The sequence below is a fragment of the Macaca mulatta genome, chromosome X, assembly GCF_049350105.2.
Source record: "Macaca mulatta isolate MMU2019108-1 chromosome X, T2T-MMU8v2.0, whole genome shotgun sequence".
In the NCBI taxonomy this organism is placed as follows: Eukaryota; Metazoa; Chordata; class Mammalia; order Primates; family Cercopithecidae; genus Macaca; species Macaca mulatta.
In genome coordinates, this window is record NC_133426.1 from 160,541,051 (window position 1) to 160,568,041 (window position 26,991).

Consider the following 26,991-nt stretch of genomic DNA (forward strand, 5'->3'; position numbering starts at 1 on the left):
TTTCCACCTGGGGTGCGCTTGGCTACCCCAGACTCAGACACGCAACGTCCTTGTGATTGGGCCTACACATGAGCCCTGCAGACCCTGTGGGCGCTGGAGGCGACTCCCTCCCCTCCGCCGAAGTCCTCCCTCCCCCAGGGCCTGGCGGCCCTCGCCGGCGGTGAGCTCATCTCGGGGGGCGGCGTCGCCTGGCGGCGGGTCGCTGGAGCTCAGGGCGCGCCCCCGCACCCCGCCCCCCACGCACCCGTCCCGGGCTCCTGGGCAATTTTACCAATTAAGGCTTTCTCGCCAGGCCGGGCCGGGCGCGGGGCGGGCGCGGGGCGGGGATGCGGCCAACAAGAAGGCGGGCGGCGGCGGCCCATTCGCGTGGAGGCGCGTCGCGCGCAGCGGACGCCGACAGAACCCCGAGGCGCCCGGCGCGGGCGCGAAGGCGATCCGGGCGCCACCCCGCGGTCACCGGCCACCGGTCGCTCTCAGGGACAGCAGGTGAGGTCTCCGCGGCCCGGCTTCGCGCCTTGCGCCGTAGGGTCGCCGCGCTCCTTGTCGGCCGGGGGCGGGGTTGGAGAAGGCGGGCACAGAGGCCCGAGAACGCAGGCGCCAGCTCGCGCCCAGGTCCGGGCCAGGTTCAGCTGGGATGCGTGAGCCGATGGAGGCGCCCCTGACATCTGGGAGTGAGTGTCCAGAGAATGTCTTCCCTAGTTGACCCACGAGCCGTGTCTGTGCCCACGAATGTGGGAGCCTGAGGCCATGGGGGGGTCCCCTAGAGAAAGAGGGTGTCTGGGCACTTGCCAGGAAACTGGTGCCTGCATGGGTGCCCATGAACAGACTGCATGCCTGAGAGAGAAGGGCCCTGACACCAGGAACTTGTGTGGACTCAGGGTGAGTGGCCACCTGGAAGGACACTTCTCAGTCAGTGTGCCCACTGGGAGGGGGACAGCGTGTCCTTTGCTGGCTCGAGTCCACGGGACACCAGCTGCTTTGGGCAAAGGGGAGCTGGTTCTTGGGCTGCTGTACTCCATGGCGGCCATGGTGAGGTTGAGGCCAGGCCAGGTTCCTTGGTCGGGCCCTGGGCCATATCCCAGATTGGCTCTGAGCTGGATGCGCACTGCCAGCCAGGATGTGACCAGCAATGTCCCCAGATTCCCATGCCACCTGGGGCCAGGCAAAGTAGGTTAAAGTCCACTGGCAGACCCATTTGTAAGTGCTCTGAGTACACTGCCGAGGTGGGAGCTTGGGAATGGGCAGCCTCACCTGCCGCACCCGGACTTGCCAGCACAGGTCTCTTCTCACCTTGCCAATCTGCTGCTTCCTTCCCTCCTGCGCCCCCTGGCTACACAGGCCTGGAAATGGCTCCTTAGGGATCCCAGCTGAACAGCCCCTGGGCTTGGGCTATACCTCCCAGTGGGAGGGTCTGGCCTGGGGTCTGAGGGCCAGGGGTGGTGTGGTGGGCGGGGTGTGTCTAACATCCAAGAATCTACTCCAAATAAGGGAAAATATGAAAGAGCTGGATTTTGGCTTCCCAGGACTGCCCGATCTGGGGGCTCTGGGATCGGGCGACATCTGGCGGTGATACTATGTTCTAGGGACAAGAACCCTCTACACGCCCATTCCTTGTTTCCTCTAAATAGGGAAAAGCTAGGGCTGGAAGACAGGGCACCCATCTCCTGACACCCTTTCTGCTGGAATTGGCTACTGGTCACTCTGACTCAGTTTCCCTGAGCTCTGAAGATTAAGGAATGAACCCAGACAACCCAACTCAATGGCCCTTAGTGGAGAGTAAATTCTCGATGGAATTCCGTGCCTGGGAACTTGCTTTCCATGGGGCAGGGGGACCAGAAGGACAACTTCAAACCTGTCTTGAATGGGGCCTGGCAGGGAGGGATCTGTATGGCTCCCTCCTTTCCAGTCCTCCCTCCCACCTCCACCCCAGCTCCCAGACGCCCAGGTGCACTTGGTGCAGGTGTGTCTCAAAGTCGTCAGGAGAGGAGACAATATACAGGGGTTGGCCTCAGTACTGGAAAATGCCATTTGCACCCCCTAACACCACCACTAGTGGGAAAAACCAGTGGGGCCACAGGCAGCCCCGAAGTGAATGTGCTGGGTGGATCACACACAGCCTGACCACATGTCATGTAGACAACTAGGGCTACAGGAGAGTCAACCATATTTGGGCATGACGTGCTGGCCAAGCCGGAGCCTCCTCCTCTCACTGGTCTTTAGCAGATAAATTAATTATTACTAGAATTGAGCAGGAGGGACAGATACCTGCCTTCCTAGAAAAAAACACTCAGAGGAGGAAACATTCCGGAGAGGGGAGGTACCGAGGACTGAGAGAGGGAGTGCATGCTGGGGAGGAAGCCATAGGCAGGCTGGCTTCTGGCTGAAGATAGTAGCAGTGAGCATCCCCAACAGTTCCCTGGTCCCAGTCTACATCTCAGCACAGCAGCCGCTGCACCATCTCCAGAGTTATCTACCAGAAAATTTTGAGTGAATAGCCCCCACTGCTCTGGGGACACAACACCCCAGGCCCCTGATCCTTGTCCTCAGGCCTCCTCTGCACCTGCCACCACACCCGAAGCCCACCCAGACCCAGGTGTTCAGAGTCTGACAAGTCTTATGGGAACCGCTGAGCAGGCCCCTCTGGGTCTGGAATGCCACTCCCGTTTGTCCCCTGGCTGGCCATGCTGGGCTCAGGGGCCTTTCCGACAGGAGAGGACCCCGGCTTCAACTCCCCCCAGTGCCCCGGGTGAACTGGCATGAATGATTAGGCGGGCACACGTCTCTGCACACATCGCACGGCACCCTCTGCCCGCGCCCACTGGCGTGCCCGTTGGCACGCCCGGACCCCTTCAAAGGTTACTTGCTCCTGGAGTGTCGGCGGCCTCCTGGCCCAGTGCCCCATATCCTCCCGGGTGGAGGGAAGCAGAGAGGGAGGCGGTGGGAAGCAGCGGGCACAGGTGCGCAGGCGAGGGCCCTACAGACTGGGAAGGCAGGCCCGTGGCAGGGGGTCTGCGGGGACCGCGTAGGCGCAGGCCTTGCCCTGCAGCCGCTTCCCAGGTGATGCGCACACAAAGGGCCCTCGGCAGTGCCTGGTCCGGGGCCGCCGCTCTCCAGGGGTTCGCTCTTAGGGTTGGCCCCTTCCCGCCGCTGCCGGGGCGGCGGACCGGGATGCCGCCCGGGAACCCTAGGCCCTGGGGGCCCGGGGAAAGGGGATGACGGTGGGAGGGTAGGGTTGTGCAGGGACGGGGCAGAGCCCAAGTGACTTAGGGACGAGAACCACCCCACCCCTCGCAGGAGCCCTGGGGAAGGAAAGTCCCTTGTAAGGCGCGCCGGCTGCAGGCCAAGCAGTCCCGCGCCAGATACTGCTCAGCCTTTCCTCGCTCTGGGGCGCGTTTCCTGCAGCGCCAACGCGAGGCCGCGGGGCTGGGAGCATCCTTGCCCACTCCAGGGCCCAGCGACCCACCCCGGAGCCCGGGTTTCACGTCTGATCAGCCAAAGCCCGGGGCCTAGTGGGGGCATTCCAACGGGCGGGGCGGGGTGGGGCAGTCGCGCCCCCGAAGCCCCACCCCACGGCCCCTCCCCGCAGGAGGCCCGCCCCCTGGCCCCGCCCCCCGCCCGCATTTAAAGGGCTCGCTCTCTCCGCAGCGCAACCTCTGCTTCCTTCCTCGCCTCCCGCGCGCCGAGGTGCCTGCGACTTTAATTAAAGGGCCGTCCCCTCGCCGAGGCTGCAGCACCGCCCCCCCGGCTTCTCGCGCCTCAAAATGAGTAGCTCCCACTCTCGGGCGGGCCAGAGCGCAGCAGGCGCGGCTCCGGGTGGTGGCGCTGACACGCGGGACGCGGAGATGCCGGCCACCGAGAAGGACCTCGCGGAGGACGCGCCGTGGAAGAAGATCCAGCAGAACACTTTCACGCGCTGGTGCAACGAGCACCTGAAGTGCGTGAGCAAGCGCATCGCCAACCTGCAGACGGACCTGAGCGACGGGCTGCGGCTCATCGCGCTGCTGGAGGTGCTCAGCCAGAAGAAGATGCACCGCAAGCACAACCAGCGGCCCACTTTCCGCCAAATGCAGCTTGAGAATGTGTCGGTGGCGCTCGAGTTCCTGGACCGCGAGAGCATCAAACTGGTGTCCATCGGTGAGGGACGCCCCGAAGCGCCGGGCGGGCGGGCGGGGGCGGGAATTCCGTGCGTCCTTCCATCCCCCCGGGCGGACCCCTCCAAACCACCTCCTTCCGGGCTGCGGCGCAGCTCCCGAGGCCCCCGGCTGGTCTGCTCCACGCGGGCCTGGAGAACAAAGGCGCGCGGGCTGGCGGGCTGGCCGGCCGGGCGTGCGAACCGCTACGCGCCCCCGCCCGCCGCGCCCCGGCTGGCCGGCGCCCAGGCTGAACTCACATCCTCAGCAGGCCGCGCCCCCGCAGATGTGCTCGCGGTGGGAGTGGGCCTGGGGGGTCGGGCACTGGGCAGGCTCTGGCCCTGCGCCCCATCCTCGAGGAGGAGGAGGCCCAGGCTCTCCCCCCACAGCTGTTTAGAGAGGGCCCTCTGGCTTCAGACTCCCCTTGTTTCTAAAGTGTGGGTTGGAGCTCGTGCGTCCCATTGTCTAGGACTCTGGGCTCTTTCTGTCCCTGGAGGATGCGTCGCCCATCGGAGATGGCTCCAACCACCAGTTTAGATCTACCTCCCCCACACACACAGGGAACCTGGGGGCCAGAAAGAAGCGTAGTTAGCAAAACTGTACCCGGAGTTGGGCGTGGTTGACTGAGGGACCTGGCTTGTAGACTACTTGGACGCCAACTTTTCTGTTCATCTTGGGACAAATTCTTGCTTCCATGTTGGCCTTGCTTTTCTGCGTATAGCACGCAGGAGTTGGTTGGTAGATGCTCCGGCGTGCACTGTGCCAGCCCAGTGTCTGTGTCACTGGACTGGTGAGGCTGGCATTGACCAGGCCTGCTGCAGCATCCCAGTTCTTTCTCAAGATAGGGGCTGCTTGGAAGGGCAGGCACCAGAACGGGTGACTTGGGGGTGACGTTGAACAGGGAGAGGAGAGGGATGATGATTCTTCTCTTCTTCAGAACTGAGAGGCCTTCCAGTTATCCCTGCAGCTCTGGAATGGCCCTTGCTGAACCCAAGAAAGTGAGGGACCAAGACTTGGGTTCCCCCAGCCACTCAGAGGGCAGATCCCAAGAATTGAAGTTCTTTCTTTGGAATGCCAGTTGAGGCGAGGGGCAGGCCCACCCCCCCAAGTCCCAGCCTCAGTCTAGCCAAGCTGAGTCATTTCAGAGTCCTGGATGGTGTGGGGGGGGGGCGACCGGATGTGGGGAGGCGGGCCACACCCCAGTTCTTTGGGGGGGGTCTCCTCCCTCCTCCCAGCTCCCCTCCTCCTTGTGAGCTGGCTGGAGCAGGCCTAGTTCCCAGAGCTTTGCCATATAAGGCAAAAAAATGTTGGAAAGCAGCAGTGATTAGGGGAGGGAGGGGCTGGCTGGCCCGGGGGCTGGGGAAAGGGGGTGGGATGGGGCGGGGCCATCCAGCCAGGCAGTCTCCCAGCCCTGGGCCCTGGTCCTTCACACTCTCTTTTGGGAGGGGGATGGGGACGGAGTAGGTTGGCCTAACATGGACCTGGTGGGCCTGGTTGCCCCCGGTGTGGGGGTCGTTAAGGGGTCTCAGGCTGGATTGGGGTGGGGGCCTGATGGGAAGCCCTGGCTGGCCTTGTTCCCTGGCCTTGCACCCTCAGTCCTCTCTGAGCCCCTCTCCCCGCTGCCATTTAGGGAGAGTGAAAGGCAGCCTCGTGGGGCCAGGACCAATCTGGGAACTGGGGAGGCCACTCTACTTTGAGCGGCCCACCTGGCCCTCCAGGTGCTGCCTGCTGGGCTGGGAAGCAGCTGCCGTGGACGGCCCAGCCCCTCCTCATAGACCCACCCCCTAGTTGACTCACCAGAGAAGTATTTTGTCTGATTATGGGAGAGGCTGACAGAGCTTCTAAAGATGAGCTCTTAGAAAGCCCAAACCATCCTGCCTTGAGCCTGAGACCCAGAAGTAGCTTTGGGTGGGGCCCAGAGCCCAGCAGGGTTGCCATGGCAATGGGGGGGGTGTCGGGGACCCGCCCTAACCACTTCCCCTGTGGCGAGCCTGCCGAGGCCCAGGCCCGTTAGGTGGCAAGTGGGTCAGGCAGTGGGTGGCAAGGGGGTTCCCACAGTGTCTCCTGCTGCCAGCCCGGCATCTCCCGATGGGCCCCAGTGAGTCAGGGCCATGTGGCCCAACTGCTGGTTCCTTTGGGCTCTGGGCCTCTCCCCTGGCCGGGCCTGTGGCCTCCCAGCTCCAAGCTTGGGTCTTCGAGGTAGTAGAGGAAGTGGAGGTGGTGGTGGGGGTCACACTCCTTTACCCAAAGGGTGTTTGCCCAACTCCCCCACTTCCCCTGCCTCACCCCACCCACCCTGGAACAACAGTTGTATTTCCCAACCACCCAGGGCCACCCGTCTTCCTCTTCCTCAGCCCCAGCCCCACTCCAGGCCATGGGCCCTGGATTCTGGGCCAGCTGGAGCCAATCTCCTCCTCCTGGTTCCCCATAGGCCCCTGAGGCGGGTGGCAGACCCCTGCTCTGGCAGCTGTGGACACTGTCCAGCTGTTCTCCAGAGCTGACCATCTGTGGGCTGGGTCTGCCCTCTGCCCTTCCTCTGGGCCCAGGGCTTCTGGCAGTAATCATACCCTGCTATCATCGCATGTCTGTGGGTATCTCCCCTCACCCCAAAGTCTCCTTTACTTCTGAACACCCCCTGGGATGCTGGGCAGAGAGGGCCTCATCCACATCCTACCACTGGTCAAGACGGGGTGTCTCCCTCCTCCTTGGCCCCCCCATCCCGTGCTACCAGACCATGACCCCAAAGCCTGGGAGCGGCCCCTCCCGCACAGCTGTGTGCCCAGTGTAGCCACTCTTGTACTCACAGACAGCAAGGCCATCGTGGACGGGAACCTGAAGCTGATCCTGGGCCTCATCTGGACCCTGATCCTGCACTACTCCATCTCCATGCCCATGTGGGATGAGGAGGAGGATGAGGAGGCCAAGAAGCAGACCCCCAAGCAGAGGCTCCTGGGCTGGATCCAGAACAAGCTGCCACAGCTGCCCATCACCAACTTCAGCCGAGACTGGCAGAGCGGCCGGGCCCTGGGTGCCCTGGTCGACAGCTGTGCCCCGGGTGAGGGGGCACAGAGGCAGGAGAGACTGGGCTGGGGTCGCCCATGGGTGGCCCTTGAGGGGCTTCTGTAGCCCCCGGATTCACAGCCTTCCTTGTGCCATAGGCCTGTGTCCTGACTGGGACTCTTGGGATGCCAGCAAGCCTGTGAATAATGCACGAGAGGCCATGCAGCAGGCGGATGACTGGCTGGGCATCCCCCAGGTACACCTGCCCGGCCTGTCTGCGGCTGTAGGGGACCGGATCGGCAGTTGGGAGAGACTCGGAGGCCCGATGGCTCCTGTTTTCTGCCCGTGACAGGTGATCACCCCCGAGGAGATTGTGGACCCCAACGTGGATGAGCATTCTGTCATGACCTACCTGTCCCAGTTCCCCAAGGCCAAGCTGAAGCCAGGGGCACCCTTGCGGCCCAAACTGAACCCGAAGAAAGCCCGTGCCTACGGGCCAGGTGAGGGAGCCCAGCCAGGGGTGCACCCATGTGCCAATGTCTTACCCGTAAGACAGTGTCCCATCCAAACGTGGAGGTCCCGAGGGGTCTTGGGTTACATGGTGGCTAGGTGATCGGGCCACCCAAAAGTCAGACAGGAGTGGGTCGGGACTAGCGGCAACACTCCACTGAGTAGGCAAGAGAATGCCAAAACGTTCCTCCAGTCACAGAAACCTGCAGCGTGAGGTCCTCGGGGAGGTAGCACCCAGGGGTCTCTGTTATACATGGAGATGAACCAGAACTCAGTAACAGGGACCTAAAACCCAGTCACAGCTCACACAGGAATAAGGGCCCAGTGCGGTGAGAATGAATGTTCCAGAAAACAGGCACAGGCCTGTCCCAGCGGCAAGAGCTCACACTGAATGAACTTGCCCAGTTTGGAATGTACCTGACTTAGGGGCCAGCAGGGAGGGGCGTTGAGCCTGCAGAGGCCTGGGGGCTGGCATTGCCACCGGTGCTCTTGCCCGCCTCCCTTAGCATCCAGGACTGAGGGGTGGAGGGGTGAGGCTGTGGCCCTAACAACTGGCCTGTGGTTGGCTCACCCTCCCCTGCCAGGCATTGAGCCCACAGGCAACATGGTGAAGAAGCGGGCGGAGTTCACTGTGGAGACCAGAAGTGCCGGCCAGGGAGAGGTGCTGGTGTACGTGGAGGACCCGGCCGGACACCAGGAGGAGGTAGGGCTAGCTGCTGGCAGCGGAGACCCCGCGGCACTCCCTTTCAGTGGGGCTGCTCTTAGCGAAGGCTCACAGGCTCCTTCCCACTGCAGGCAAAAGTGACTGCCAATAATGACAAGAACCGCACCTTTTCTGTCTGGTACGTCCCCGAGGTGACGGGGACTCATAAGGTGAGCCCTTGGCCAGTGGGGAGGCTTGTGACCTCAGGCGGTGGCTGGAGGTCCCTAGCCTACCCTCACGGCCCACCCTTCTGGGGACAGGTCACTGTGCTATTTGCTGGCCAGCACATCGCCAAGAGCCCCTTCGAGGTGTATGTGGATAAGTCACAGGGTGACGCCAGCAAAGTGACAGCCCAAGGCCCCGGCCTGGAGCCCAGTGGCAACATCGCCAACAAGACCACCTACTTTGAGATCTTTACAGCAGGTAAGGGGAGGCTGCCGAGGCCCGGCTGGTCTGTGGGGAGAGCCACACTGGGGCCGGGGAGCTAAGCAGGTGCCTTGTGGCAGGAGCTGGCACGGGCGAGGTTGAGGTTGTGATCCAGGACCCCGCGGGACAGAAGGGCACGGTAGAGCCTCAGCTGGAGGCCCGGGGCGACAGCACATACCGCTGCACCTACCAGCCCACCATGGAGGGTGTCCACACCGTGCACGTCACGTTTGCCGGCGTGCCCATCCCTCGCAGCCCCTACACTGTCACTGTTGGCCAAGGTAGGCCCGGCCCTGACCGCCCTCTGCTGTGGCACTGCAGTCTGGGCCTCCCACAGGAGGGGGAGCCCCCTGGTCCAGTCCCGCTGCAGCCCACCCCAGGGCGCCTACTCTTTGAGCTTCCACTGTCTGGGCACCTGCTGTCTTTCCTCCCCTGCTGGGGTCCTTCCTCCTCTCCTCTCCTCGCCCCTCTCCATCTCTCTCCTCTCCTCGCCCCTCTCCATCTCTCTCCTCACGCTTTCACCTTTGGAAGAGCTCGCTCCAGCTGTCTAGAAACCTGCTGCTCTCCGCTCTGCCCATGGGGTCAACGGTACTTGGATCTGTCTTCTTCTTGGAAGGGAGGGCGGGGGGCTCTGGGCTGGTGTGTAGCAGGTGGGAGGAGGCCTGCCATGTCCTGGCCCAGGCCACAGTTACTGGGGTCACGGTTCCTTCCAGTTCTTTCTTGCATGTCCCCCTCCAACCAAACTCTGAGGGACCCTCCAGTCCTGACAGCCCCGCCCTGCAGGAGGCAAGGGAGGGGTCACCCAGCCGAGCTGCTGGTGCTCAGCTGGCCCCTCTGCCTACAGCCTGTAACCCGAGTGCCTGCCGGGCAGTCGGCCGGGGCCTCCAGCCCAAGGGTGTGCGGGTGAAGGAGACAGCCGACTTCAAGGTGTACACAAAGGGCGCTGGCAGTGGGGAGCTGAAGGTCACCGTGAAGGGCCCCAGTAAGTTGGCCTGGAGCCAGGCCAGGGTGGGTGGCGGCAGCCCCCAGGTTCACTGCTGGGCAGGCCTGAGGCCCTCCTTGTCTTCGCAGAGGGAGAGGAGCGCGTGAAGCAGAAGGACCTAGGGGATGGCGTGTATGGCTTCGAGTATTACCCCACGGTCCCTGGGACCTATATCGTGACCATCACATGGGGCGGTCAGAACATTGGGCGCAGGTGAGGCCCCCAGGCATCCCTCTCCCAGCTCTGCACATTCTGCCTCTTCCTCCTGCCTCCCCACCTGATGATGAGGGGCCACACGGGCTCTTCCTGCCTGGCCGCCACAGTGGGGCCCAGGCTGGCTCATGTAGTGATTCTTGGTATTCCTGTGTGGCTCTCCCATTCGCAGTCCCTTCGAGGTGAAGGTGGGCACCGAGTGTGGCAATCAGAAGGTGCGGGCATGGGGCCCTGGGCTGGAGGGCGGCGTCGTTGGCAAGTCAGCAGACTTTGTGGTGGAGGCTATTGGGGACGACGTGGGCACCCTGGGTAAGTTGGGGGCTGCACCATGGGCACCTGGGGACAGACGATGGCAAGGACAACCCACCCTGAGGCTCCAGGGCACTGAGGGGACTGTTGGCTGTTGTCAGGCTTCTCGGTGGAAGGTCCATCGCAGGCCAAGATCGAATGTGACGACAAGGGTGATGGCTCCTGTGATGTGCGCTACTGGCCGCAGGAGGCTGGCGAGTATGCTGTTCACGTGCTGTGCAACAGTGACGACATCCGCCTCAGCCCCTTCATGGCTGACATCCGTGATGCACCCCAGGACTTCCACCCAGACAGGGTAAAGAGCAGGCAGCGATGGCCTAAGTCTCATCCTGCTGCTCCTGCTTGGGGTCCGGTGGGGGTGGGCCCGGGTCCTGGGCTGGTATCCCCAGCAGTATTCCTGGCACTGTGTCCCTGGCCACCCTGCCTGGGTTGTGGCTCAGGCAGCCTAGACCTGGTCCCCTGACAGCTGGGTGGTCTCCCACTAGGTGAAGGCACGTGGGCCTGGATTGGAGAAGACAGGTGTGGCCGTCAACAAGCCAGCAGAGTTCACAGTGGATGCCAAGCACGGTGGCAAGGCCCCACTCCGGGTCCAAGTCCAGGTAGAGTGCCCATGGGTGTTGGGGGCAGGGCAGGTGTGGGTACCCAGGCCTGGGCACTGACCAGCAGGCCACCTGCTCCTACCTGCCTGACAGGACAATGAAGGCTGCCCTGTGGAGGCATTGGTCAAGGACAATGGCAACGGCACTTACAGCTGTTCCTACGTGCCCAGGAAGCCAGTGAAGCACACAGCCATGGTGTCCTGGGGAGGCGTCAGCATCCCCAACAGCCCCTTCAGGGTGAGTCAACCTCCAGCAGCCTTTAGTCCATCTCGATAGCATTCATATAGCACACAATTCATCCATTTCAAGTGAGTGGAGCATATTCACATCATCCCAGAAAGAAACTCCACGCCATCCTGACTCCTCTGTCCCACAGCTCCTGGTGACCACTAACCTGTTTTCTGCTGTGGCTTTGCCTGTCCTAGACATGTTCTATAGACGGAACCGCGTGCCACATGGCTTTTTGTGTCTGGCTTCTTTCGCTCACCACGAAGTTTACTGTGTTTTCATTCACGTTTAGCATGTCTTGGTGTTTCGTTCCTTTATTATTATCTTATTTATTTATTTTTAAAATTTTTATTCTTTTTTTTTTTTTTTGAAACAGAGTCTTGTTCTGTTTTCCAGGCTGGAGTGCAGTGGCGCGATCTTGGCTCACTGCAAGCTCTTTCTCCCAGGTTCATACCATTCTCTTGCCTCACCCTCCCGAGTAGCTGGGACTACAGGCACCTGCCACCCACCCAGCTAATTTTTTGTATTTTTAGTAGAGACTGGGTTTCACCGTGTTAGCCAGGATGGTGTCGATCTCCTGACCTTGTGATCCACCTGCCTCAGCCTCCTGAAGTGCTAGGATTACAGGCGTGAGCCACTGTGCCCAGCCTTTTTTTTTTTTTCTTTTTTTTTTTTGAGCCGGAGTTTTGCTTTTGTTGCCCAGGCTGGAGTGCAGTGGCGTGATCTCAGCTCATTGCAACCTCCGCCTGCCAGGTTCAAGCAATTCTCCTGCCTCAGCGTCCTGAGTAGCTGGGCATGCGCCACTATGCCCAGCTAATTTTGTATTTTTAGTAGAGACAGGGTTTCTCCTTGTTGGTCAGACTGGTCTCGCGCTCCTGACCCCAGGTGGTCCACCCACCTTGGCCTTCCAAAGTGCTGGGATTACAGGCGTGAGCCACCATGCCTGGCCGCTTCATTCCCTTTTATGGCTGCATAATACTCCATCGTGTGGCCAGACCACATTCCATTTGTCTGTTCACTTGCTAACAGGTATCGAGGATGGGCTTGCCTTTGGTGATCATAAACAGCGCTGTTAACAGTGGGTCCAGGTGTTTGCATGGACGTTTGCTTTCATTTCTCTTGGGTAGTTGCCTCGGAGTGACCTGGAGCATCACCCAGTCCCTCTGTGGTCAACTGAGGAACTGCCAGGCTCTTCCCAAGGCAGTTGGGCCATTCTGTGTGCCTGCCAGTGTAGCCGAGGGAGCCTCTGAGTCTCCTCCAGGCTGCTCATGCCCTTACCCTTGCCCCTGTGCCCTACAGGTGAATGTGGGAGCTGGCAGCCACCCCAACAAGGTCAAAGTATATGGCCCCGGAGTGGCCAAGACAGGGCTCAAGGCCCACGAGCCCACCTACTTCACTGTGGACTGCGCCGAGGCTGGCCAGGGTAAGGCCTGGCTGTAGGTGGGAGGGCAGGTGGCTGGGATGTCCCTGCGAGGTCTCAGCCTCCGTTCCTCTCCCTGCCGCAGGGGATGTCAGCATCGGTATCAAGTGTGCCCCTGGAGTGGTAGGTCCCGCTGAAGCTGACATCGACTTCGACATCATCCGCAACGACAATGACACCTTCACGGTCAAGTACACACCCCGGGGGGCTGGCAGCTACACCATTATGGTCCTCTTTGCTGACCAGGTGAGTGCTGTGCTCCTGACCGCTAAGATGTCATTGCAGATAATGTCTGCCCTCCTCTAAGGCCTTCTCCTCCCACTGCCTGCAGGCCACGCCCACCAGCCCCATCCGAGTCAAGGTGGAGCCCTCTCATGACGCCAGTAAGGTGAAGGCTGAGGGCCCTGGCCTCAGTCGCACTGGTGAGTACAGGTACCCCATGGCAGGTTGTGGGGCATCAAGGGTAGGAGGGCTTAGGGCAGGGTGCCCCTACACGGTCCCTATGTGTTCCTCAGGTGTCGAGCTTGGCAAGCCCACCCACTTCACAGTCAATGCGAAAGCCGCTGGCAAAGGCAAGCTGGACGTCCAGTTCTCAGGACTCACCAAGGGGGATGCAGTGCGAGACGTGGACATCATCGACCACCATGACAACACCTACACAGTCAAGTACACACCTGTGCAGCAGGTAGCCGCGCCCTCCACGACGGTGACCGAGTTCCCAGCCTCCTCACACAGCTCCGAGGGACTTACTGCCCACCCTCATTCCTTACCTGGGAAAGGGCAGGCATGGAGGCCCAGGAGGGGGTTGGGGAGCAATTCTAGTGTCTCTAAATGCCCCCTTCCCTTCTGCACCCTTCCTAGGGTCCAGTAGGCGTCAATGTCACTTATGGAGGGGATCCCATCCCTAAGAGCCCTTTCTCGGTGGCAGTATCTCCAAGCCTGGACCTCAGCAAGATCAAGGTGTCTGGCCTGGGAGAGAGTAAGTAGTTGGGGCCCTTGTCGCAAAGGCCTTGTCACATAGGCACCCCCAGCCCGAGTGTCATCCCAGGGATTGACTGAGCTGGGTGTCATGTCTCTCTCCTTCCCTTCATCGTTTCTACAGAGGTGGACGTTGGCAAAGACCAGGAGTTCACAGTCAAATCAAAGGGTGCTGGTGGTCAAGGCAAAGTGGCATCCAAGATTGTGGGCCCCTCAGGTGCAGCAGTGCCCTGCAAGGTGGAGCCAGGCCTAGGAGCTGACAACAGTGTGGTGCGCTTCGTGCCTCGTGAGGAAGGGCCCTATGAGGTGGAGGTGACCTATGACGGCGTGCCTGTGCCTGGCAGCCCCTTTCCTGTGGAAGCTGTGGCCCCTACCAAGCCTAGCAAGGTAACTGGGGTATGGGAGGCCCTAAGGGTAGAACCTACTGTGTTCTCTGAGGGCCCAGAGAGCACCCCATCTTCTCCAGACCTGCCCTCAATCCTCCTTTTTTTTTTTTTTCTGAGACAGACTGTTAACCTTGACCCAGTTTAAGTGAGAGTAAAGGGGAGGAGGGAAATAGAAACCCACAAAAAGTCATCAGGGTTAAAGCATTTTTTTTTCTTTTTTTTTTTTTCTTTTTTTTGAGAAAGAGTCTCACTCTGTCGCCCAGGCTGAAGTGCACTGGCGCGATCTCAGCTCACTGCACCTTCTGCCTCCCGGCTTTAAGCGATACTCCTGCCTCAGCCTCCCAAGTAGCTGGGATTACAGGTGCCTGCCACCACGCCTGGCTAATTTTTGTATTTTTAGTAGAGACGAGATTTCACCATGTTGGCCAGGCTGTTCTCAAACTCCTGATCTCAGGTGATCCACCTGCCTTGGCCTCCCAAAGGGCTGGGATTATAAGTGTGAGCCACCGCGCCCGTCCCTCCTTTTTGTCCTTATGACTGATGGATGGCCCATCTGGCAGGCAGCCTGGGCCCGCCAGCATCCCTGTTTGGTGAGGGCAGGAAGCCAGGGCAAGGGGAGGCAGGTGGAGAGTCAGGCAGGAGGTCTGGGGTCAGGGGCATAGCATGGCCTTGGCTCCTGACCCCTTCTTCCCTCAGGTGAAGGCGTTTGGGCCGGGGCTGCAGGGAGGCAGTGCAGGCTCCCCCGCCCGCTTCACCATTGACACCAAGGGCGCCGGCACAGGTGGCCTGGGCTTGACAGTGGAGGGCCCCTGCGAGGCACAGCTCGAGTGCTTGGACAACGGGGACGGCACATGTTCCGTGTCCTATGTGCCCACCGAGCCCGGGGACTACAACATCAACATCCTCTTCGCTGACACCCACATCCCTGGCTCCCCATTCAAGGCCCATGTGGTTCCCTGCTTTGACGCATCCAAAGTCAAGTGCTCAGGCCCTGGGCTGGAGCGGGCCACCGCTGGGGAAGTGGGCCAATTCCAAGTAGACTGCTCGAGTGCAGGCAGTGCAGAGCTGACCATTGAGATCTGCTCAGAGGCGGGGCTGCCAGCCGAGGTGTACATCCAGGACCACGGCGACGGCACGCACACTATCACATACATTCCTCTCTGCCCCGGGGCCTACACTGTCACCATCAAGTACGGCGGCCAGCCTGTGCCCAACTTCCCCAGCAAGCTGCAGGTGGAGCCCGCAGTGGACACTTCCGGCGTCCAGTGTTACGGGCCTGGGATTGAGGGCCAGGGTGAGTTGCCCTGCCGTGGGGTATGTGGCAGCGGGGACACAGGGACCAGAACCCCAGAGCCCCAAGCCTCCTCTCTGTGTCCCTTTGCAGGTGTCTTCCGTGAGGCCACCACTGAGTTCAGTGTGGACGCCCGGGCTCTGACACAGACCGGAGGGCCGCACGTCAAGGCCCGTGTGGCCAACCCCTCAGGCAACCTGACAGAGACCTACGTTCAGGACCGAGGCGACGGCACGTACAAAGTGGAGTACACGCCTTACGAGGAGGGTGCGTGCTGGGGCTCCCACAGGCTGGTGGACGGTGGTGGGTGGGGTGGCCCGGGCTCCTCCTGACCTGGCCTGCACTCCTCCAGGACTGCACTCGGTGGACGTGACCTACGACGGCAGCCCCGTGCCCAGCAGCCCCTTCCAGGTGCCCGTGACTGAGGGCTGCGACCCCTCCCGGGTGCGTGTCCATGGGCCAGGCATCCAAAGTGGCACCACCAACAAGCCCAACAAGTTCACTGTGGAGACCAGGTGAGGGAGCCCCCAGGAGCCTGGGTGGCCAGTAGGCCTGGGAACCCCAGGAATGACCAGCTGTCTGTTTGGACCAGGGGAGCTGGCACGGGCGGCCTGGGCCTGGCTGTAGAGGGCCCCTCCGAGGCCAAGATGTCCTGCATGGATAACAAGGATGGCAGCTGCTCAGTTGAGTACATTCCTTATGAGGCTGGCACCTACAGCCTCAATGTCACCTATGGTGGCCATCAAGTGCCAGGTGAGGAGGTGGCAGCCAGGGCAGGGCTGGGACTGTCTGCTCCACCCCACCCTGTCTCATACAGCTGCCATACCTTTGCCCCAACCCTCAGGCAGTCCTTTCAAGGTCCCTGTGCATGATGTGACAGATGCGTCCAAGGTCAAGTGCTCTGGGCCCGGCCTGAGCCCAGGCATGGTTCGTGCCAACCTTCCTCAGTCCTTCCAGGTGGACACAAGCAAGGCTGGTGTGGCCCCACTGCAGGTCAAAGTGCAAGGGCCCAAAGGTGAGTGTTTGCATGCCTGGAGCCGGGGGTCGGGAGGGCAGTGTCCTCTTTGAGGGCTGGGAAAGGAGACTGGAGGCCCAGAGTGCAAGTGTACAGGTGTTTTCGGAAGAGCCTCAGATGACAGTGCATCCAGGAGGGGACTTAGAGGAGGTAGAGCAGATGGGACTTGGTCACTGAGCAGATGTGGCAGGAAGGCAGGCGGGCAAGGTTCCCAGCTGGCACCCAGATGGGTGTCTTTTGTGTCAGAGGGGGTCAAGGCTATTCCCAGGGTCGGGCGGATGAGGATAAAGCGAGGTCTAGGCCTGGGGCTGGGTCCTGGCAGTCCAGTGTGGTGGGATAGGAATGGAGGCCTAGGAGACTAGCTGAGGCTCTGTCCCTGGGGCTGGGGCCAGGCCTGGTGGAGCCAGTGGACGTGGTGGACAACGCTGATGGCACCCAGACCGTCAATTATGTGCCCAGCCGAGAAGGGCCCTACAGCATCTCAGTGCTGTATGGAGATGAAGAGGTGCCCCGGAGGTAAGAGGCAGGGCCTGCTGCCTGTGGGGAGTAGCCCAGGCTGGATGTTGAGAACCTGTCTGACTGCTCGTCACAACACCCATACCCACAGCCCCTTCAAGGTCAAGGTGCTGCCTACTCATGATGCCAGCAAGGTGAAGGCCAGTGGCCCCGGACTCAACACCACTGGCGTGCCCGCCAGCCTGCCCGTGGAGTTCACCATCGATGCAAAGGATGCTGGGGAGGGCCTGCTGGCTGTCCAGATCACGGTGAGCTCCAGGAACAAGCAGGGGAGGCAAGGGGGCCTGGGCCTGGGAGGCTGGAGTGTGGGCTGTGGTGGCCAGTGTCTGATATCCCTGGGGAGCTGCACCAAGGAGGGCAGGGAAGGACAGGGCCCCTGTCTTTGGTTCGCTAAGGTTGTGACTACCTTAGGATAGTGGTGACAGGCACAGGCTTCCCCAGACATGCACTTGCTGTTAACTTTGAGCATGTCACCAAAGCCTTTTGTGCCTCAGTTTCCCCACCTGTAATATTCTCATGGGGCAGGTATAGGATAAAAACTTGAGAACACCCAGGTGAGCTCCTCCTAGTGCTGGACAGGCCCTGGGGCTGAGGATGGGTGCCAAGCTCCCTGGCTGTGCCTATTGTCATGTGGGGAGTGTGGGATGTTTTAGTCTCCATTCTGGACTCTGCCAGGTGCAGGCAGCCCTTTGGGCCATAGCAGTTGAGAGGCCTGAGGCCCAGAGGCTGTCCCTGTAGCAGCCACGCTGGGCGCTTTCCAGGAGCGCCTGAGGCAGGCCTGGGGCTACTTGGTCTTGAGCCAGCTGCCTCCCCTGCCTCTGCCACACAGGATCCGGAAGGCAAGCCGAAGAAGACACACATCCAAGACAACCATGACGGCACGTATACAGTGGCCTATGTGCCAGATGTGACGGGTCGCTACACCATCCTCATCAAGTATGGTGGTGACGAGATCCCCTTCTCCCCGTACCGCGTGCGTGCCGTGCCCACCGGGGACGCCAGCAAGTGCACAGTCACAGGTGAGCCAGCCTGCCGTTGGCCGCTGCGGCACTCGGCACGGGGCTTGGGTTGTGCCTGTGTGCAAGGGCTCGCTGCTTGGGGCGGCGTGTGGGAGTGGGGGCTGCCCCCTTGAGTGACTCACCTGACCTTTCTCCTTGCTCTCTGCCTTCTCACCTCAGTGTCAATCGGAGGTCACGGGCTAGGTAAGCTGCTTGCTGGGGCCACTCCCAATGCCCCTCTTGTCCAGAGGGGCAACTTCCTTTCCTCTTGGAGCCGATTCCCAGGACAGTTCCAGCTGCAGCTCTAGGCAGGGACAGAGTTGGGGGGGGGGGCGCAGAAGATGAGGCTGTGGGCTGGAGGGCGAGGGCCCAGGGAGGCTTCCGGAGCTGAGCATGACCGCTCCGGCTCTCCCCCTCTCTGGGCCTTTATTTCCCCATCTGAGAACTCGGGTTGCAGCTGAGAGCTTTGGGGTGAGGTGCATCCTGAGAGGCACCCCACTGGGGACTTTGGGGTCTCGGGATCTTGGCACCCAGGGAAGCACAAGGGTTCCTGTGTGGGCTGAGGGAACAAGGGGTCTCCCTGACTCAGTGGGAGCCCCAGCCCTGGCCAGATCCACAGACCCCCATCCCCACCTTCCAGGGGCCTCTGCGTCCCGGGCTGGGGGAGGTGCATGAGCGGGTGGGGCTGGCTGGTAGTGCAGTAGCGCCAGTATCGACTGCTTGGGCAGCCAGCATGGCGGGGCCCGGCCCAGCCTCAGAGCCCCAAAGTGCATTCTGTGACCCGTCTCCCTCCTTCCCCCTTCCCCCATCTCCCAGCAGTGACGTTATTCAGACATTACCCAACAGGCATGGAGGGTCACCTGCCCCAGCCAGGGACACCCGGGAATGCTGATGAGAGGCTACAGGCCTGGCATTTGGGCAAGGTGGCTAAGGAAAGGGTTAGAGGGTGGCTAGAGTTTTGCGGCAGGAGCGAGATGGCTTTATAGAACAGGCCGTAGGTAGGATCTGATGTGACGGGCGTGTGTGTGCAGGGCTGGGGAGGCTGGGGAGTGCTGATTGCAGGGCCTTGGGGGCTTTGGGGGTGGGAGCAAGACTCAGTAACCTCATTTCCCTGGCTATTGTTTGCAGAATGGAGACAGGGAGGGGGGCGGTGCTGAAGTTGCTCTCCGGCAAGCTTGGTGGCCAGGGGGCTTCAGTGAGAGCCAAATTAGGAGGCATACTTTGAGGATGGAGTGGCTCAGACCTGCGGATGGCCAGCCAGGAGCTGGGCAGGGAAAGTGGGGAGAGTTGGGTACCTGTGAGGTTGGAGTCCAAGACACTAACTAGATGTCATGGGGTGGGCATGAATGAAGCCTCCCAGGGCAGCGTGGGCAGCAGGCAGCCAGGTCTGGAGCTCGGGAGAGCTGCCTGGCCGCAGCAGGCCAGCATGGAGCCTAGTGCAGCAGGAGCCCTCGGCCGATAGCGGGACTTGGTGGCAGAGCCCCTCGAGCTTGGCCTTCAAGTGGGTTTCGTGTTCCTGGCTGCTTCCCTGGCAGGAGGCCAGGCTGCAGGGGACACTGTCACTGCCAGGCCTCACAGCCCACAGCCCCCCAAGCCTCCACGGCAGAGCTCCAGATCATAACGTCACTGTCTCTCCCCTTTCCTCGGGCACTCTGGGGCCCTGGAGCCTGCTCAGCTGCTCTGCCCTTGCAACCCAGCAGTGGTGGCTGTAGCTTGGGCCTCCTGTTCCCTGTCTCCCTGGGTGCTGTCCCCGCTGTGCCAAGCCTGCTGCACTGCGCTACTCGGGTGCTAACCCCACTGCCTTCCGCTTCCCCGTTCCCACTCCTGCCTGCACCGGGCTGCTTTTCACCGCGAGCCTTCTCAGTTGTCAGGAAACTCTGGTTTCACCATCAGGCCTGGGGGGTGGGGAGGCAAGTGTCACGTCCCCCCACGCTGCAGCAGGACTCTGCCTCACCGCGTCCACACACAGCAATGGGGGCCGGGGCCAGGCCACAGGGGTGCAGGCAGCCGTGTACCCAGCCAGATGCTGACGTTCAGCAGTGTGGGCCGTGGTGCTGGATGAGGCTGAGTAGGCAAGGGAGTGGCTGTCAACACTTAGGCTGGAGTGGGCCCTTCCTTTTCCTCCCAGGCACCTGGGTGCTACCGTCGGGCCCCTCCCACACGGGCACTTGAGGTGGTCAGGAGAACCCTTCCTGCCTTCTGAGAAACCACTCGCCATCCCAGCTTGGAGGGGCAAGGCCTGGCTGTGCTTGGTGGTGGCAATGAGAGGCCTGTGTGGGCGGCAGGCGGATGGGAACAACCTGAGCCCAAGCTCACACACTGGCCCCCCTTTGGGGACCCACCCTGCCCCACCAGGTGCTGGCATCGGCCCCACCATCCAGATTGGGGAGGAGACGGTGATCACCGTGGACACTAAGGCAGCAGGCAAAGGCAAAGTGACATGCACCGTGTGCACGCCTGATGGCTCAGAGGTAGATGTGGACGTGGTGGAGAATGAGGACGGCACTTTTGACATCTTCTACACGGCCCCCCAGCCGGGCAAATACATTATCTGTGTGCGCTTTGGTGGCGAGCACGTGCCCAACAGCCCCTTCCAAGTGACGGTGAGGAGGGGTGGGGGGTAGGTCAGCAGGGGCGTCTGGCAGGTCCTGGCCTGTTCCCCTGGGGCCCCTCTGTGACAACAGACTCTCCAGCAGCTCTCTGCTTTGCCCTGCAGGCTCTGGCTGGGGACCAGCCCTCGGTGCAGCCCCCGCTACGGTCTCAGCAGCTGGCCCCACAGTATACCTACGCCCAGGGCGGTCAGCAGACTTGGGTACGCCTAGCCAGCTAGGGACACTGGGGCTAGCCAGCTGGGTGTTCTGGGAGGCCCTATTTTATTATGTGTGAGGAGGGACCCCCAGATCCTCCCACGGCCCCTCACCCATGCCCTGTGTCTCCACTGCAGGCCCCAGAGAGGCCCCTGGTGGGTGTCAATGGGCTGGATATGACCAGCCTGAGGCCCTTTGACCTTGTCATCCCCTTCACCATCAAGAAGGGTGAGATCACAGGTGAGTGGGGACTAGGAAGGAGCTCGGGAGCCAAGGAGGCCAGATTGTGCCAATGAGCTGCCCTGACCTCAGCCCCCTGCCCCACAGGGGAGGTTCGGATGCCCTCAGGCAAGGTGGCACAGCCTGCCATCACTGACAACAAAGATGGCACCGTGACCGTACGGTATGCACCCAGTGAGGCTGGCCTGCACGAGATGGACATCCGCTATGACAACATGCACATCCCAGGTGGGCCTGCCCTGCCTCTGCCCAATCCACTGCCACCACCTCACAGAGAGATGGGACTGGGGGACACATGAGGCTGCCATTCCACAAGGCCCTTCTTCCTGCCTCAGGAAGCCCCTTGCAGTTCTATGTGGATTATGTCAACTGCGGCCATGTCACTGCCTATGGACCTGGCCTCACCCACGGAGTAGTGAACAAGCCTGCCACTTTCACCGTCAACACCAAAGATGCAGGAGAGGGTGAGCAATAGCTCCGGTCTTGACCTGCTCTGTGCCCGGGATGCCCTCACCGGGCTAAGGGCTGGACTCAGGAGATACTCCTGAATGGGGCTCCCTGCCCTGCTGCCCTGGCCATTGGGGCTCCTCAGTGTAGGCCAACTGGAGTGTCCCCAGCATAGTTCCCATGCTCACCCACGGCTCTCTCCAGGGGGCCTGTCTCTGGCCATCGAGGGCCCGTCCAAAGCAGAAATCAGCTGCACTGACAACCAGGATGGGACATGCAGCGTCTCCTACCTGCCTGTGTTGCCGGGTGACTACAGCATCCTAGTCAAGTACAATGAACAGCACATCCCAGGCAGCCCCTTCACGGCCCGGGTCACAGGTGGGTGGCACTGGGAGCAGTGACAAACGGGTGGCAGGATGGGCATGGTCTCCCATGGCTGGACACACAGTGATGGCTGGCCTGCCTCCACCAGGTGACGACTCCATGCGTATGTCCCACCTAAAGGTGGGCTCTGCTGCCGACATCCCCATCAACATCTCAGAGACGGATCTCAGCCTGCTGACAGCCACTGTGGTCCCGCCCTCAGGCCGGGAGGAGCCCTGTTTGCTGAAGCGGCTGCGTAATGGCCACGTGGGTAAGTGGCCGAAGAGTCCAGGGGTTTCAGAAAGGCAGCAGTCTGTGGGAACCCACGCCTTCCCTGACTGACAGCCCTGCCCTGTGTCCAGGGATTTCATTCGTGCCCAAGGAGACAGGGGAGCACCTGGTGCACGTGAAGAAAAACGGCCAGCACGTGGCCAGCAGCCCCATCCCGGTGGTGATCAGCCAGTCGGAAATCGGGGATGCCAGTCGCGTTCGGGTCTCTGGCCAGGGCCTTCACGAAGGCCACACCTTTGAGCCTGCGGAGTTTATCATTGATACCCGAGATGCAGGTAGGCAGTGGCTGCCCACCAGCTGGGGTGGGAACACTCTGCATAGCACCGAAGCTCAGGGGTATCCATTCCCCAGGCTATGGTGGGCTCAGCCTGTCCATTGAGGGCCCCAGCAAGGTGGACATCAACACAGAGGACCTGGAGGACGGGACGTGCAGGGTCACCTACTGCCCCACAGAGCCTGGCAACTACATCATCAACATCAAGTTTGCCGACCAGCACGTGCCTGGTGAGTGCAGCAGTGCCTCGGCAGCCCCCGTCACTACACCAGGGCCCACATGCGGTATGTGACCGGAGGGGCGTGGGCCGTGCTTTCTTCCTGCAGGCAGCCCCTTCTCTGTGAAAGTGACAGGCGAGGGCCGGGTGAAAGAGAGCATCACCCGCAGGCGTCGGGCTCCTTCAGTGGCCAACGTTGGCAGTCATTGTGATCTCAGCCTAAAGATCCCTGGTAGGGGCTGTGGGGAGCCTGGGGAGGGGTCCTGGGGCTCAAGCAGCCCCAAGAGGAGGGGTGGAGCCCAGGGCTGCTGCTCACTAGCCCATCCCCACCCTGCAGAAATTAGCATCCAGGATATGACAGCCCAGGTGACCAGCCCATCGGGCAAGAGCCATGAGGCCGAGATCGTGGAAGGGGAGAACCACACCTACTGTATCCGCTTTGTTCCTGCTGAGATGGGCACACACACAGTCAGCGTCAAGTACAAGGGCCAGCACGTGCCTGGGAGCCCCTTCCAGTTCACCGTGGGGCCCCTAGGGGAAGGGGGAGCCCACAAGGTCCGAGCTGGGGGCCCTGGCCTGGAGAGGGCTGAAGCTGGAGTGCCAGGTAGGCCTGCTCACACGCTGAGCGCTCGCTCTCCTGTGTTGGCCGGGGTGGGGTTGGGGGTGGAGGAAGGAGCTGGCAGACATGTCTACCTTGGCTATGCCTGGAGGGGGCCAAGGCTGGTGGAGCAGCCTTCAGTGAGGACACACTGTTCTCCCACAGCCGAATTCAGTATCTGGACCCGGGAAGCTGGTGCCGGAGGCCTGGCCATTGCTGTCGAGGGCCCCAGCAAGGCTGAGATCTCTTTCGAGGACCGCAAGGACGGCTCCTGTGGTGTGGCTTATGTGGTCCAGGAGCCAGGTACTGGGAACCCGGCTGGGGTTGGAGGAGGTGGGGCCTGAGTGTGGGTATTGGACCCAGGGATTGCACAAATGGCTCTGCGTGGCACTCACTCTTCACTTTCAGGTCCCAGGGCCACCCAGGCTGTTCGTGGGAGGCGGGAGGCCCAAAGGCTGATGAACCGGTCTTACGCTCTTTCCCTGCCCAGGTGACTACGAAGTCTCAGTCAAGTTCAACGAGGAACACATTCCCGACAGCCCCTTCGTGGTGCCTGTGGCTTCTCCGTCTGGCGATGCCCGCCGCCTCACTGTTTCTAGCCTTCAGGTGAGGCACTGAGAGAAACCGCCCACCTGCGGCTCCTGGGCCCGGACAGACCAGAGCTACCGCAGAGAGCAGGCCTCGGCCCTGTGTCCAGTGACCCCCTGGCCCAGCTCTGGGTTCCAGGCCTCTGCTCTGGCCGGGTGCAGCCCACGCTTGGGGTCGGCAGGAAATATCCTGCCCACCACGTGGAGTTTTTCTCGTGTCTCAGGTCTAAAGGCTTTGAACAGAAGCCTGTGCCCCTTGAGCACCAGGGCTGTGGTTTAAAGAGGGACAGCCTGCCAAGGCTGGGTGCTGCCCACAGGGTGGGGCCGCCCTCCCTTCCTGCCACCTGGGTGTGTGCGATGGCAGAGTGTGGGGGCAGGCGTGGGGATGTGTGCCTGTGGCTTCCTGCCCCTTGCAAATCAGTGGCTCTCCCTCTTTAAACCAAGTTGGACGCCAGATGGGTAAGTGCAACCCGCGGGCCTCCTGCTCCTGGGGCCTTTCCTTTCTCCCTTGCCCTTGCCCTGGCCCAAGCCCCCCATCTAACCATGTCTGCTGTGCTTCCAGGAGTCAGGGCTAAAGGTCAACCAGCCAGCCTCTTTTGCAGTCAGCCTGAATGGGGCCAAGGGGGCGATCGATGCCAAGGTGCACAGCCCCTCAGGAGCCCTGGAGGAGTGCTATGTCACAGAAATTGACCAAGGTGAGGCCCTGTCCCCGCCCGGCCGCCCTGCCCTGCTGGTTGGAAGCAGGCTGAGAGTACAAAAGGAAGGTACCGCTTCTGTAAGCAGCCAAGACGGGGCCCCATCTCCTGGCCCCCCTAAGCCAAGCAACCCTTTCCCAATTGGTGACCCAAGCCATTGTGAATGTGGCTCGCCGCCCATGGCTGTTAGGAAGGCCTTCTACCCTGAAGTACCATGCTGTCGCCACAGGCAAAGACTCAAAGTCCAGCCTCAGTGCTGCTCGGCCCTTTAGCCATGGCCATGGTACTTGTGCACAGGCCTGGGGCAACCTTGGGGGTAAGAGGAGCCCAGTGGGCTTCATTTCACAGCCTAGTCCTGCCCTTCCCAGCTGCGTGACCTGAAGCAAGTTCCTGCCTGTCTCTGAGCCCGTTAACATGCAGGGGATATGTTGTTCACGGTAACCTTTCTTAGGAGGCAGCGAGGCCTGGGTTTGGCTTGTAAAAGATTTCTGTCCCAATGCACCCTGGCAGTGGGCAGCTTGAGTGTCTAAAGCTTCGGCCCTCGGGAGGTCTGCTGCAGGGTGCAGGTGCCCAGCATGGCTGGGCTCACACTGATGGACCAGCAAAACGGGTAGGGCCAGGGTTGAGGCTATTCCTCAGACACCATTTGCTGGTTTGAGGAGGAGCCCCAGGCCCACAGCATGGCTCCCTGCTCCTCAGATAAATATGCTGTGCGCTTCATCCCTCGGGAGAATGGCGTTTACCTGATTGACGTCAAGTTCAATGGCACCCACATCCCTGGAAGCCCCTTCAAGATCCGAGTTGGGGAGCCCGGTCATGGAGGGGACCCAGGCTTGGTGTCTGCTTACGGAGCAGGCCTGGAAGGCGGTGTCACAGGTAAGTCTGTGGGTGCGGCTGCAGGTGTGCATGCAGCTGTTAGACCCCTGCCTCCAAGCTCTTGGTGACAACGGGAGGCATCTGGAGGTGACAAGCCTGTGCTGGGTGGCTGAGGACAGGGAGGCAGACCAGTCTGGCTCTGCCTGACCTCCTGTGCTGCCAGGGAGCCCAGCTGAGTTCATCGTGAACACGAGCAATGCAGGAGCTGGTGCCCTGTCGGTGACCATTGATGGCCCCTCCAAGGTGAAGATGGATTGCCAGGAGTGCCCTGAGGGCTACCGTGTCACCTATACCCCCATGGCACCTGGCAGCTACCTCATCTCCATCAAGTATGGTGGCCCCTATCACATTGGGGGCAGCCCCTTCAAGGCCAAAGTCACAGGTAAGCCTGGGGCCAAGCTGTTGGTACCTGCCCAATGCCTGGCACCATGGCCACCTCTTAGCCCCACCCACTCTGCCCTGCAGGCCCCCGTCTCGTCAGCAACCACAGCCTCCACGAGACATCATCAGTATTTGTAGACTCTCTGACCAAGGCCACCTGCGCCCCTCAGCATGGGGCTCCGGGTCCTGGGCCTGCTGACGCCGCCAAGGTGGTGGCCAAGGGCCTGGGACTGAGCAAGGCCTACATAGGCCAGAAGAGCAGCTTCACGGTAGACTGCAGCAAAGCAGGTGGGCAAACTCGGGCCCCCGGCCCACCTTCCCACCAAAATGAGGCCAGAAATCACAGGACGGCCAGTATCTGAGAGAGGGGGGACCACCTTTGGGGTATGGCTGTCACTTCTAGAGCCACCTCCTGGACCCTCAAACAAAGGCCAGGGAGGAACTGGAATCTGCTAAGCCAGCCTGGGTTGGGGAGGTGCTGGCAGCTCTTTAGCAAGAGAGAACCGTCACCCCAGAACTGGCTAGGGACAGGAGAGGAGAGAGGACACCAGCGGGAGGAAGGGGGCTGGGACCTGTGACTGAGGACCCCTCTTGCCTCAGGCAACAACATGCTGCTGGTGGGGGTTCATGGCCCAAGGACCCCCTGCGAGGAGATCCTGGTGAAGCACGTGGGCAGCCGGCTCTACAGCGTGTCCTACCTGCTCAAGGACAAGGGGGAGTACACACTGGTGGTCAAGTGGGGCGACGAGCACATCCCAGGCAGCCCCTACCGCGTTGTGGTGCCCTGAGTCTGGGGTCAGTGCCAGCCGGCAGCCCCCAAGCCTGCCCCACTATCCAAGCAGCCCCGCCCTCCTCCCCTCAGCCCTGGCCCCTGGGCCACCTTGGCCGCCTGCCTGTCACTGCAGCCGCCCCTGCCCTGTGCCGTGCTGCGCTCACCTGCCTCCCCAGCCAGCCGCTGACCTCTCGGCTTTCACTTGGGCAGAGGGAGCCATTTGGTGGCGCTGCTTGTCTTCTTTGGTTCTGGGAGGGGTGAGGGATGGGGGTCCTGTACACGACCACCCACTACTTCTCTTCTCCAGCCAAGAGGAATAAAGTTTTGCTTCCATTCTCCTGTGGGTGGCTGTAGCTTTGTTGGGGTTGGGGGACCAGTCAAGGCCAACCTGACAGGGGTACCAATGAGCATATCAAAGCGTGGGCCAACCACAGGTCACCTCCCTCCAGGGCTCCTGCTTCACCCCACCCTGACTCCAGAAGGCTCCATCTATACTTGCTTCCTCTGCCTCCCTGAGTTCGAGCCAACGCAAGGAGAGGGACATGTAGCAACGTGGAATGGAGCCCAGGCTGCAAAGGAGGCAAAAAGCTGGGGAGGAGAGCCCATTACTGGGTAGGGTGATGTCAGGAAGGCTCCCTGGTGGAGGTGGCCAGATAGTCAAGAGCCCTCTAAGCAGTCCTCAAAATCACAGCAGGCCCTGGCCATCTGCCAGGTAACTTGAACATGCCACCATTCCCCT

The 26,991-nt window shown here is 61.4% G+C and overlaps 1 protein-coding gene across 5 annotated transcripts; it reads left to right on the plus strand.

Moving 5' to 3' along the window:
- The first annotated feature begins 341 nt into the window (after nucleotides 1–341).
- Nucleotides 342–26,588, plus strand: FLNA (filamin A). Of its 5 annotated transcripts, XM_001091073.4 has the most exons (48): nucleotides 342–486; nucleotides 3,646–4,134; nucleotides 6,937–7,185; nucleotides 7,289–7,386; nucleotides 7,483–7,630; nucleotides 8,225–8,343; nucleotides 8,436–8,513; nucleotides 8,604–8,766; nucleotides 8,850–9,050; nucleotides 9,614–9,751; nucleotides 9,841–9,964; nucleotides 10,137–10,273; nucleotides 10,375–10,568; nucleotides 10,759–10,872; nucleotides 10,966–11,109; nucleotides 12,400–12,523; nucleotides 12,606–12,766; nucleotides 12,852–12,942; nucleotides 13,036–13,205; nucleotides 13,382–13,499; nucleotides 13,623–13,885; nucleotides 14,581–15,178; nucleotides 15,269–15,442; nucleotides 15,528–15,690; nucleotides 15,768–15,928; nucleotides 16,020–16,190; nucleotides 16,583–16,706; nucleotides 16,798–16,954; nucleotides 17,536–17,725; nucleotides 17,885–17,908; nucleotides 20,060–20,307; nucleotides 20,421–20,516; nucleotides 20,649–20,751; nucleotides 20,839–20,979; nucleotides 21,087–21,215; nucleotides 21,403–21,576; nucleotides 21,671–21,832; nucleotides 21,924–22,127; nucleotides 22,204–22,356; nucleotides 22,453–22,575; nucleotides 22,681–22,947; nucleotides 23,107–23,244; nucleotides 23,432–23,547; nucleotides 24,091–24,223; nucleotides 24,923–25,099; nucleotides 25,263–25,481; nucleotides 25,565–25,768; nucleotides 26,081–26,588. In XM_001091073.4, the coding sequence occupies exons 2-48, from the start codon at nucleotides 3,762–3,764 to the stop codon at nucleotides 26,266–26,268; spliced, it is 7,944 nt and encodes a 2,647-aa protein (XP_001091073.2). In that variant the 5' UTR covers nucleotides 342–486; nucleotides 3,646–3,761; the 3' UTR covers nucleotides 26,269–26,588. The 5 variants fall into 5 exon arrangements, with proteins under 5 accessions (XP_001091073.2, XP_001091203.3, XP_077844995.1 ...); XM_001091203.4 differs by lacking the exon at nucleotides 17,885–17,908; XM_077988869.1 differs by lacking the exon at nucleotides 342–486 and having other exon boundaries at nucleotides 3,790–4,134.
- Nucleotides 26,589–26,991: the final 403 nt, after the last annotated feature.